The sequence below is a fragment of the Silurus meridionalis genome, chromosome 26 (assembly GCF_014805685.1).
Source record: "Silurus meridionalis isolate SWU-2019-XX chromosome 26, ASM1480568v1, whole genome shotgun sequence".
NCBI classification, from domain to species: domain Eukaryota; kingdom Metazoa; phylum Chordata; class Actinopteri; order Siluriformes; family Siluridae; genus Silurus; species Silurus meridionalis.
Window position 1 is genome coordinate 5,865,176 of NC_060909.1, and position 13,364 is coordinate 5,878,539.

A 13,364-nucleotide genomic window follows, 5' to 3' on the forward strand; every position below is an offset into this window, starting at 1 on the left:
TATTAGCATGTCTTTAATCTGGCGTGTTTAAATGGATAATTCATATATCTAATACATGTACTAATACTTGATTGTCATCCCTGATCCCTAATAAAAAAAGGAACCTTTGCTTCTAGGCCTGCCCTGGTGACGTAGATCCAGGTAGATCTGGTATGTGACAATAACAGCAACAGACAGTCAGATTAACACACCTCAGATAGCATCAGAGTAAAAATGACGTCAGTACAAGAATGTGAAACACTTTAAACGTCTTATAAAGGTAATGCTTAGTTCAACCATGATACTGAGGAATCATCTGCATTGATTGCTGTAAGAAACTTGATGGCATTGAAGACTGTTTTAAAATATTTTAGAAATATATTGTAACTGGGGAATGTTAATTTTATTCAAGGAGTGCATAGCATTTTTATTGTGTTTCCTGGAGTGTGGTGAGTCAAAGCCATGCGTCAAACTATGTCTTGCTTATGTTCCAATTCAATTTAATCCGCCACTGCAAAAGGCAGGAGAGCCAGAGGAACCTAGAGAAACCCAGGAATTATGTCTACATCGGTGGTGGTCTGAAAGTGGGACCGTGGCATATCTGATTTGCAATGCTGGCATGTAAATTTGCCCCCAGGAACACATATAAGTGGGAAACTGGGAAAACCCTTCACATTGGCATTTTTTCAATTTTTTTGGAAGTAAACTTGGATTAAACACAAAAGTGCACAATGAGAAAATTGAATTTCAAATGTCCATTCCAATTGCACAGTGTATAAACTGTGTATAAACTTACAGAAACATACAATTGGAAGTTTACAATGTTTAATAAATTCTCACTCTGATTATTAGCCTTATCCACATTAATCTCTAACTTATCACACAAAGTCACCTCGCAACATTCACACATGAGTCTTTTCACTCATTACTCTGTTGATCTATGTTAATGGAAATAATTATTGATGCATTCTGTCTATTATTAATGTGTTTATATTAAGTAATGTAGACATTCCAATTTTAGGTGTGTGTAAGCGTGTGTGAGCTCTGCTTTGATCATGAGACAATATAGAAGCTAAACTGGCTTGTCACCAAACATGATGCTTATAGGCAGTTTGCCTACAAGCAAGTCAAAATAAGAAACAACAATAAATAAACAATTTCCACATTATTTTGGCAGTTTTTTTTTTTAGTTAAACTGGAATGACATTCGACAAGTTTTTTTTTTCAGATTGCCAAACTTGTAATGTGTAATTCTTTTAGATAAGCAAATTGCATTATTCCAGCTTTCTCTCAAGGCAGTATTAATATGTTGTTGCTTGTGTTTTTATGCATAGATTTGCACATCACTAAATGATTTTGTCATTTCTTTATGATGTGGTGCTAATGATCTCAACCCCAAAATGTGACACATCACATGACAATAGGTTATGTTTAATTTATTAACAGTCACTAGATGCAATTTAAAAATATAAATATATAATAATATTATAAAACGATGAAACATAATGAGACACTTTAAAGGATATCTTTAAAAGATATTGAATCAGTTTGCTCAAGTAAATTGAGTCAGTGACCAAAGCTTTGAGTGAATGATGGTGAAGCTACTGTACCATTTTTACCTTCTCTTTCTTTAACATTGACAGATGCAGTGTTGGACAGTAACAGAGTAAATGTAATTCTTTAGCTTTTCAAGCACGCAGCAAACCACCAATCAGGGTCGAGCGCGTGTTCTGTTTTTAACTTGTTTTGATTGCCGTTTGGTGGTATCTTCTGGTATTTACTGTTCAGCATCATTTCAACAGTAAGCAGAACATTAAAAGAGGAATAAACTAGGGAAGAACCTCCTGACTCAAACTTGTCACAACACCAGTGGCCTTATTTGCATGATGTTTTGATGTAATTAAAAAGAAGGTTTTGGTTTCATGATTATTTTAAAAGATATCGATCAGTGTTTGACTAATTAATATCATTCTATTATTAGATTGGTCATATTAAAATTCAATTAATAGATTTGAATAAGCAACAGTTTGTGATTTAAAAAAAAATTAAAACAGAACATTATAGCCCTAATAAATCATAGTACTTTGGATACTTAATTACATTTAAGGCAAATAGTTTTGTACTTTCACTCAAGCGAAGATTTTAATAGAGAAATTTCTTTTTACTGGAGTAATTTTTTATCTAGTGTATCTCTACTTTAGTACATGGTTAGTGTAATTCTTTCACTACTGGACAGATGCTTTCTAATACAAAATGCTAGGTGCTAATAATACTGCATCTGACAAATGTCTAGACATGTGATTAATATTTTGATTTGAACAGCACTCAGTATGTAGCTGGTATACCTAAATGCTAAATGAATGAGCTTAACACTATGCTGAATTTATATTTTTCTGTATAGGTGTGAAGTGCATTTCAAACAATGGAGCAGTTGAGAACATCTTGAGTCGTGGACATTCAGCCAGAGAAGGAGGAGGACTTTGCATGCCTTCCATATGCAGTAAGTGTTAAGGGTTGTGTGCCCATACTAGTGTGCTAATGTTTGGAGCGTGCTCAGCCTGCGGTGGAGTTCAATCCTCCAGGCGTCTGCCAGCAGTGCTGCCGTGGGACTGGAGCTCTTTCCGTCATCTGTAGGCCATAATGCCCTTATTGTGCCAAGCATAGAGCTGACTTTACAGACACCACAACGCGCCATGATATCGCCACTGTCCTATGGCCGCTGCTATTAAAAACTTGACAAATTTCCAGAGGTTCAGGTCAGTCTTTAGAGGACTGTACATGTACTATACTAAATGCTCAGTATACAACATAATGTAGACTTTATAGGACAGATTCCAAAGGTCTAGGAACACCTAAGATATTCATAGTGGAAAAAGTGACAGAAGTAAATTTTAAAAGGAGAAATGTAAAAGTCTTGCTTGTTTTCAGACAGATGACGTTAATAGCTTGGAAACAAGACGGGCTTTGTACCTCAAAATGAGATTACAGGAAATTTATTATTGCTAATAAGTCGAAGTGTCCTTTCATGATGACCAATAATGCATCATTACATGATGCACAGACACATCTGGAAAAGGTTTGTGAGTCATAGACATTCCCATTTACTGTGATTTGACGAAAATACATATAAATCTACTCCTGTGGGTCGTACCCAACCCAGGTGCGTATGTAATGCTGTTAATCGTGAATTTTAATACTGAAAATATGGTGCTAAACAAGACACTTAAGCCATCTGGTTGTCCCTGGATTTGTCTTCAGGCCTTGATATGAGCTCTATGACATGATCTGGGCTTCAGTTAATAGGAGTGCTTTGTGTTCCCAAAATAGCTTGAACCATTTGTTTAAAGGCTTGCTACTGGAAAATAACAGTAAGCTAGCTTTTATTTAGCATGTGTTTGGTCTCTCCACATTATTGGAGCACTTCAAAGAGCAGAGCACGCCCAGGCAAGTTTTGTTAAACTGTGTAAAAAGACTTTCCACTGTGGACAAAGAAGAACAGAGCCACCAGATGGATTCTGACAGACACAGTGCTAGAAGCAGGGGGGAGTTATGAATGCGAACAAAAACCAAAGCAACAGAGAAACGCCTTATTTATTGAGCATGAAATGAGGAAATCCTTAATGGAATGTAATTAGCTGCAAGCAAAAGAGAAGTAAGTTGTAGGTTTTATGGATCATGTCAAATGAGTGCCAATTATCAACCGCCTTATTACCAATTACAAAACTTTATAAACATCCAAAGTGTAAATGAATGAAAAAGCCATGTGTCGAATTAGCCGTTTTTTAAGCTTGTGTATGTGTGTGTATGTATGTGTGTGTGTGTGTGTGTGTGTGTATGCACGTGCCTGTGTAAGTGTTAGGTTTCTCTGAATTTGACTAAAATTACTGAAGTATTGTTTCCGTTGACACTATATCTGATCTAAAATTTAGGGTGTTTTCATGGATAGGGAATTAGATCACCAAGTTTTTCACTGCAGGTTTTTTTCTCTTTATTTCTTATAATTTTTTTACTAAAGCAACTCCTCCACATGTTCCTTTCCTCCTCCACTGCTCTTGGCTACACTGATAAGTGCATTAAGATGCTAAAATCTCACTTTGCTTTTCACCCATTTACCTTGTACAATCTTTGGCAAAAATCTAGAAAAGTCTCCTTTGTAGAATCTGGAAGTGCTTTTCCCAAAGTCTTCCATCTCACTTCTCTTTTTTGTAGGTTTAAATGTGCTCATGTAGCATAGGGAGTCATTTTCCCCTCAGTAGGAGAGCTGGGGTCTGTGCTTGGTCTGTACTGGAAAAGTTTATGAATCAGTTTGCAATGCATGAACCAAACAAACTGTATGCAGCTTAAGTTGTTATTGCTTATTTTACAAACTAAATGCATTTATATGCTAAGCATGTGTATATTCATCTAAACATACTGTAGCATTATGTTTATGTTTTGATTTGTTTATGAAAAATTTATTGAACTCTTTTTGAATTGCTTTGTATGTTTGCTCAGCTTCTTATCCTCCATGATTTCTGGTATTTCATTTCAAGTTTAATTAAACGGAATAAAAACAGTGTATTGATACCAACTCATTTTACTCCTCCAAAGCTGTAGACTGCTCCAATGCAATCTTTATACAGTAGAGAAAACCAACCACGTAATAATTCCTGAAAGAGGAAATCCGGGCACCAACGGGAACGAGATATTATTTTTGAGGTTGATGTCAGGATCCAAAATTGTAGACTGATCTCTCCTCTCAAATGATGCTTGACATGAGCGCTCCTCTAAACTCCCACATTTTTCCAGCCTTTATGTAATACAGGGATAAATGAAAAACCAGCTGCTGTGTTTGAAAAAAAAAATATAAGGAGAGAGACAGCGTGCTGGGAAATGAGGAAAGTCTTTCTGCTCTTGCAGACTTTGGTCTTGATGGACAGCCAGGAGAACTGCATGACTAACAAACTGTGGATCATCTAATGTCTACTCTCCATAAAAACATGTTGTGCAAGTTTGAGTGCATGATTTTCGTTCTAGCTGAACATCTTTGGACCATTATGTCACACCCTTTTCAAAGCTGAACACATTTTGCAATAAAAGTATTGTTGTGCTTGTAAAAGAAAATATGTCGTAAACTCATTTTATTCTTATTTAGAGTCATGCAGTTAAAAAACACAGGGTAACTTTTATTTGTTAAATGCATCATTATGATTGTGATGATTTCATAGTGATGTCTATGTACTTCAAAGTGATACCTATGTACTTCATAGTGATGAATGTGATTAATAGTAAATATTAATATTAATGTTGATATTCAAGGGTAATGTGTAATAAGAATTTGCTGCTTGTAGCTCCTGGTTGAGCATTTTACCAAATGTGTAATGCCTTTCCTGGTAACATTTATCAGTGTCTAAAATGAGAGAGATTAACATTGCAGATGGTGGATCACGTCGAAAAATTCCATTTACATTCCAGACCGCTCGAGGATCTTCCAAAAATACTTCTGAATGATAAACTGGTTTTCTTTTACAAAAGAATCAATAACAGATCCCAATGTCTTGCAACAGCAAATAGATTCAGCAGCATGTTGTTTACAAGACAATTTATTAAATCAGTAATTAAGTCCAAACACATCTCCAGCTCATTTTGATAAGGTCCAGAATCACAAATTGCAGTTTTAATATGGAGTTTGTTTGAGCCAGATCTCCACTCTTGACACCAACATACACCCTGATGTGAAGCCAAGAACTAAATAAACCACGGCTTGATTTATGGAAAACAGCAATCGAACTTGGAACATTGTGTGTACATGTGATGAATTGTTTATGACTGAAGAAGAAGAAAAGTAAAAACACAAGGACAAAATAATACAAGTCTTCTTGGGTCATTGTGGATTGAAACAACATCATGGATATCCTTTATATGATGAAGGATTTGGAATAAAAGGTTAATTCCTCTTTCATGATAACTCATGGCACAGGGCTCTCGAGATTATATTTTAGTTACACTGTTCTGTCAACTTTAATTCAGGCAAATGCACTGAATCGTTCGGTTTTATGGTTTGCATTGCTTCAGTGTTTTGTCTCACTTCCATTTTCTGTCACAGCTCTTTAATCCAGTGTAGCTCGCAGATCCCCTGTGGATTTATATTATGTCTGGCATCTGAGTGAGTTCATTAAAAACGGCTGAGACAGAAAAACTCAATTCAACTAATTGTAACTTTTTCCTGAATTATGGTGTCATGCACAGCCACCAGCAATTAATAGTTCACTCAGCCTTAGTCAACTCTATATAATTGCTTTGGGTGTTTTCTGAGTAGTCTCTGCTGACGTGTTATAGAACACTGCCCTGTAGTTTAATCAACAGATACGCTTTGCTTTTGTACATTTCAGTTAATTTCATTAATTTATTTATATGATACAATCCTTCTGGAAAGTGGAGAAAAATGGATCTCATGATGCTTATATAAAGTGTTTGAGAGAAAGTAGCCAATGCTACTTTTACAGGTTCATGTAAGCAAAGAAAGTGCCTTTATTGGCCTTTTAAAAAATATTTCCAAGAAAGCAGCCATAGTAATAGTGTTTCCGTTGCAGAACATTTTTTTTATTGGTTAACATTGTACTATTGTATTAGTTGGTTTATCCTTAAAAGGCCCAGCTGTTTATTATTTCTGCTAGTATGTATAATATAAACTTTTTTCTATATAATGAATGTGTACATTATGTGTACACCATTAAGTGTGACAATGAGAAAAAATCTGAATATTGTAAAATTTACAAATTTTAAATTTTACACTGCAAATTTACTTAAGAATAGTAATAGTATATTGAATACTAGTACATTGAAATATTAACATTGTGTATTGTTTTCAAAAATAAATAAATAATCTGTTTATGTTGTCAGCATTGTAATGAAATCATTCTTTCATTTGCATTAATGTATTATATAATATATATTTTTGTAAATATTAGATAAGGCAATTATTACTGAAATGCAGCATAATCTCTTTAAACACAGTAATGGTAACCATCTTAGTTGAAAGGTGTTACACAAGCTTATTGATTATTAATGTCTCCACTCTACAAACTGTGTAGTAAACTCTGCCCCCTGCTGTTTGACCTCGAAGAGAACAACATGCGATTTTTTTTTTAATTCACTATGTATTACTTTCCAACACTAATCAGTCCCTATATATATATGTATATATATATATATATATATATATATATATATATATATATATATATATATATATATATATATATATATATATATATATATATATATATATATATATATATATATATATATATATATATATATATATATATATATATATATATATATATATATATATATATATTAATTACAATCCTGATCCATCCTCAGTGTTCCTGTTATAAATACCATTATATTTATAACAACTTTGAGGATGTATCTGGACTGTAATTAATATTAGCAGTCTGTAATTACTGCACATCCTAACAATGATGAACTCATCGGGTTTTACCCAGATGAGGATGTGTTCACTTTTGAGACTGGTTCCTCTCAATGTTTCTTTCTCATGCCATCTCAGGGATATTTTTCTTGCCACAGGCTACTCATTAGGGATAAACTTACAATAAAAAAAAAAAAACTTCCCTGTAAAGCTGTTTTGAGATATTGTAAGTTGCATTGCATATAAAAAGTTGCAGTAAGACATTTAATACATTTAGTTTACTATACACACTACATATCCTAATAGTGTATCATTAAATAAATAATGTACATAATAAATATGATATAATGTGAGCTTAGCAATCCTTTAAAGGTTTCTTTCTCTTTATGATTGAGTGGATGAGTGGATGTTCTGCAACTGATCCAACAGTACTGTATTTAGATTGTCTATGAAGTTATCATATTCACATTACTAATTTTTAAATATATAAAATCAGTTTATTATAATTATTTCTGTATTATTATTATTATTATTATTATTATTATTATTAATATTATTATTATTATTATTATAATTATATGTGTTTGTGTTGCTAATTAATGCATTACCAACTATTTCTGTACACAAGCATTTGCCTTCCATGAAACCAGTTGTTTTTCTTTCTTCACAGTGAAATTAAAAGAGACACCACTTACTCTACACACACACACACACACACACACACACACACACACACACACACACACACACACACGAGAAATGTATCTGTTCGTTGTGTGTTTCAGGTGGATGGTTTGTCTGGGTTTGGTTCTTCCTTGCCCTACCCTCAAGTGTAATAATCTCAATAATCTTATGACGCATGGCAGCATCAGCTACTGTATGTAAAAATAACCCTCTGACTGTTGTTATTGGATACACTGAACAGACAGAGGCAGGAGGAAAAAGGATCCTCCTGGTCCGGGTGCTGCCATGGAGACAGGGCATGGCTGTAATGCTTTAGAGACCTGTTCAGCCGGTGCTCCCTCCCACAGGGAAACTGTGTACTGGAGGTTTGGGCAAAATATCTCTGAAACATGTTCTTCAAGTAGAACACGTCTTTAAATAGAGCACAGTAGTATGAGTGACTCTTAAAAAAAAGGAGCTTTGGACTGCTCACATGATTTTCTGCATTTGGTGTGCCAGTTTGCGTGAGGTAGGGCTTATATTGAGGTGTGGCCAACAGGTGTGAGTTCCAGCAACGTCAGTACCTGGATAACCTCACATGAGACAGAAATCTGTCTGTTCGTTACAGGTCATCTACAAATCCTACAAACCGGATTTTACTTTTAAGAGCTGACAATTGCAGGTAGGACACAATTCTTTTTTTTTGGTAATTGGATTCTGATTAAAAAATAAATACACATAAGAAAGTAGAAGAATCTATGTAAGTAAGTGAAAGCTCCAAAACTGACCGAGTTCATCAAACTATCTCTCAGCAGTGATACCAGAGTTAAATTATTTGATAGAAATTAATAAAAAGCTTTAAAACACTGTCCGTTAAACAATTTTGTGTTTTGCTGTGTCTATTATTGATGTGAGAAGAACTAAAGAAATGCTACATTGTACTACATTGTCATTGTTACTTCAATAACAATGGTTTAACAAAGGTCATATCACACCAGGCAGATTTCCATATATTCAAAACAAGCACATTTCCTTTCCATAGCCTTCTCTGAATACTTCCCTTTTCATTTACAGATAAAAACATTTAGTGATCTATCTTTTAATAAAAATAAATAAATCCAAAAAAACCCTTATATGTTAATTTACTGTGTATGTATATGAAATCCTCAAAATGTGATTTACCATGTATATATTTACACAACTGTACTGGTTATATTGTGGTTGTCTACTGTGAGTTCTACAACATGGCTGTTTGCCTATTGTTCGAAACTATGCTATAAGTGAGTCTAAACCAGTTAGGTGACCATTCCTTTTGTTTCTTCTCTTTATCCAGTTCACATTTTCAATGCAAGTTGTACAGGAAATTTGTATCTCTATATGGTAAATCCTAATCGTTCGATTCGATCTAAATATTGAAATCAAAATATTGAAAATAAGTATCTCTGAAATTCCTTCAAAAGACTCTTAAGATTAGCCAAAGCTAATTTTTGGTGTGTTACTGAAATACTCTTTATTGTTGATCACATATGAGATTACTTTTTTTGAGATGACTCAAGCTATGCAGCAGACGATTAAGCCAAATAACTTCTTTTGCATCAGAGTGCTATTATGTATACATACATACATTTATGTTTAACGAAAAAAAAAATATATATATATATATATATTTATTCCTTTATTTATTTATTTATTTTTGTTAAACATAAGTTTTATCAGTAAAATATTGAATAATAATATTAATAATAATAATAATAATATTAATAATAATAATAATAATAATAATAATAATAATAATAATAATAATAATAATATATACTGACAGACACTGATTACATATTTGATTTTAACAAATACAAAAACAATAACGGCTTCCTATACTGTTGTGTTTCTTTAATCAGGGAACGTGCAAAAGTAAAATGTATTTAGGCTTGGCCTTTGCTTCAGCTTTACTGCTGACACTCCAGAGCCTCCAGATTGTGTCAACACAAACTGCTAATCTGTTGAACGAAGTAAAACCTTCTGTACCAGCCCAAGGGATACCTGATAGCTGGAAAAGAGACAATGATGCAAACGTAACAGAAGATGGGGTTAGTGGGGATTATTATTATCAAGCCAACAACCAGCCTGTCACAGTAGTAACAACACAATATAATGGTGATAACGTCAATGCGGACACTTTGCCTCAGACTACACTCAGCACAACAGAAAACAATGAAACTTTGATCCAGCAAAATCCAGTCACAGAGAACCCATACCTGGAACCTTCAGCCACTAATGGGAGCAGTGTAAACCTGACAGAGACCAACACCACAAGTCCAAGTCCTGGGAATTCTACTACTACTACTGCAAATACTACAACAACTACTACAACTACTTCTTCTGATCCTGCTTTAAACATCACTCAGGGCACAACATCATCAGGAAGTGGGAATGATACGACTACAAATGCACCTCAAGACACAAGTTACACAAGCTCAAATTCTACAACGACTACCAGCCAAACCAGTGTTGTACTGCTTAATGAAACAAGCTCCGTTTCCACCACAAATGCAAATGGAGGATCCCTTGATGTCAGAGACAACATGAATGGAGGTAAAGATCAAAACCAACATGACTCATAACTCATAACTGAAAAATCTTTTGTTCTTACGTTCTTATTTTGTCTGTTTCACTTTATTTAAGTTCCAAGCATTATTTGACAGGGGGTGGGTGGGTGTGTGTGCGTGCAGTAAAAGTTAGTAAAAGCCACAAGGTCATTCTGTCTTTTAAAACCAAGTGTGCATGCTACCTTTTCCTGGAAAAATAGCAGGTAACACGATAATTTTTCCCCTTTGTTTGCTTTCTTGTGCTAAATACAGATATAGTTCTATCCTAATTAAAAATGAGAACAACAACAAAGAAAAAGATTCGATAGCAACCTGGAAATAGGATTCTTTATTCTTTCCGAGACACATATTGTATTGTATTGATCATTTTTAGAAAACAAAAAAGTGCATCCATAGCCAAACAACACATCTCTTGGTTTTCAGCCTCCAGCTGTCCCATATTTTCAGTGTCTCATTTCAGTTATACAACTCCCACTGGCTTAATGTGTAGGCTTCGGTTTCAGGGCTGGCTTGTCTCTTGTGCTGGACCAAGGGCTCTGGTTACTGACACCTAACCTTAAAGCACAATGAGTGCTGTGTTCCCTCATCAAGTCCTGGAAGGGGTTACACCCCCAGTTCAGGAAAACACTAGTTGATGAAAAGCTAACCACTGACCTAACTTTATTATACCCAATCAAAGAAAGCAGGTGTTTCCCATAACCAGTATTTCTTAAAACCTGAGTAGTTGACCATAAATGTATTGCAAAATTACTACAAATGCCAACTAAAGTATCAGAACAAGATCTAATCAATATCATTCTCAAAATTGGCCTTATGATAAGCAATTGAGTTTGGTATAATTTAATCATGTGTTCATTGAATCATTGCAGATCTATCTTCAGATACTCAACTGCAAACCAAAAGTAAGGCATGGGGTGCCATTCTGGGTATCGGCTTTGGGGTGGCACTTATTGGCCTGGTGCTGTATGTCATTGTAAAACGAAGGAACCACAGAGATTTCTCTCACAGGAAACTAGTGGAGGAAATGCCAGGTGAACCAGGTAATAACCCATTATATATCATCCTCTTTATGAATTAGATAGCATCAAGAGCTGTACAGATTCAACAACATAGAAATAACAGCTCATGCTTCACAGTATAGGACAGAAGTCTTTGCATCAAGTCTTTGGTAAGGGGAAATTAAAATATAATCTGATTTACAATATATTTACATACTATTGGAGTATAAGTACTCTAAGAACGCCAAATAAAATCTTTCTGTGTCCTGCAACAAGACAACAATCAAAAATGAAAGGCAAAATCAACAGAAAAATATTGACAGAATTTTTTTATTGCAATGACTGTTTTTTTGCAGATACAAATAATACAGTCTGGTCTGATATTTGTGTGGGATTAGAGACTAATACTACAGAACATTACATTCATATGCTGTAAGGCAAATGTATAGGCAGATATCTATATAGGAATTTAAAACCAGCCATTTCTGAAATTTGTAACTTTTTGATGGAAATGTGTCAAATGTGTCACACTTATACTTACAGTAGTGTTACTTAACAACTTTGTCCTCTTTACTGTCTTTACTGACGATAAACATTTATGCTAAGCTTTATATTTATTCCCTATCTGATTCTGATCACAAAATGTTGCACTGATATTTCTGTATGTCTCTCTGGTTATTTCCTTGCTCTTAATTTGTTAATTTTTTCTATTGATAGTTCTCCGGTTGGACAATGGTGAGCCTCTGGACTTGAAATTTGATGGATTTGCATACTACAATCCTGGAGTGCAAGGAGACAACATTCAAATGACAAATTTTCCTCAAGGACACACTAACTAAAATCTTTTCAATGCCAAACAGACTGATATAATCAGAATTTTGATGATGTAAAGTTTCCTGTTAAGAACAAAGAGAAGCAAATTGCCAAAAGGTCTTTATCTATAGATGAGCTACGATCCAAAGCTTATGAGGTGTTTTGTTTATTCCTTTTACAGGTAAAATGCTGGGAAGTACAGATTAATAAATGTTGATTTTATACTTTAGATGTATTAATTTCCACATAGGATTAACGTGTGGCTTTCTGTCTGCTTATACTACACAGTAACCCATGTAATAATTAAATAAAATAACTTTTATAATAAAAATGATGAAATATCCCTGCCTATGGGCTGTAAAGGCTTCACTACAGGTTGTAATATATGTAATTTCGAATATATTTAGATTCATTAATATATACACATGAATAAAGTAAATGATAATGTAATGTTTAGTGTATATAGATTATACAGTTGTATAAAATCACCTCTAGAGCCTAAGGGGAAGATTTATATAATAAAAAAGAAAAAAAAGAACGAAGAATCTAATGGTTCTCATTACTGTTTGTGAAGATTCTCAAAAATTTAGGTGTGATTATTTGAAAGTTAATGTCAACTGGACTTCCATCTGGTTGGATCGAAATGTTTCAGCACTTATTCGAATAGACTTAAGAAGCTGCTCGGATCAGTAGTGAAATTTCCCCCAGATGCCTCTTAATACTGTTCCTATCGTTTAAAGATTTGCAGCTCATTGGCTGTTTTTGTCAGTGTGTAAATATTTTGTCATTACATCACCATGGCAATATTTTCATGTAGCTATAAATGAAGACTTTTTTATTTTTAATGGCATTATAATGACTTAATAAATCTCAGCTAAACCCTCATGT

The 13,364-nt window shown here is 34.1% G+C and overlaps 1 protein-coding gene across 1 annotated transcript; it reads left to right on the forward strand.

The window, feature by feature from the left end:
- The first annotated feature begins 8,528 nt into the window (after positions 1 to 8,528).
- On the forward strand, positions 8,529 to 13,018 carry muc15 (mucin 15, cell surface associated). The gene is made up of 4 exons (XM_046840016.1): positions 8,529 to 8,741; positions 9,958 to 10,651; positions 11,535 to 11,705; positions 12,381 to 13,018. Exons 2-4 carry the CDS (start codon positions 9,976 to 9,978, stop codon positions 12,500 to 12,502), a joined length of 969 nt encoding a protein of 322 aa, XP_046695972.1. The 5' UTR covers positions 8,529 to 8,741; positions 9,958 to 9,975; the 3' UTR covers positions 12,503 to 13,018.
- Positions 13,019 to 13,364: the final 346 nt, after the last annotated feature.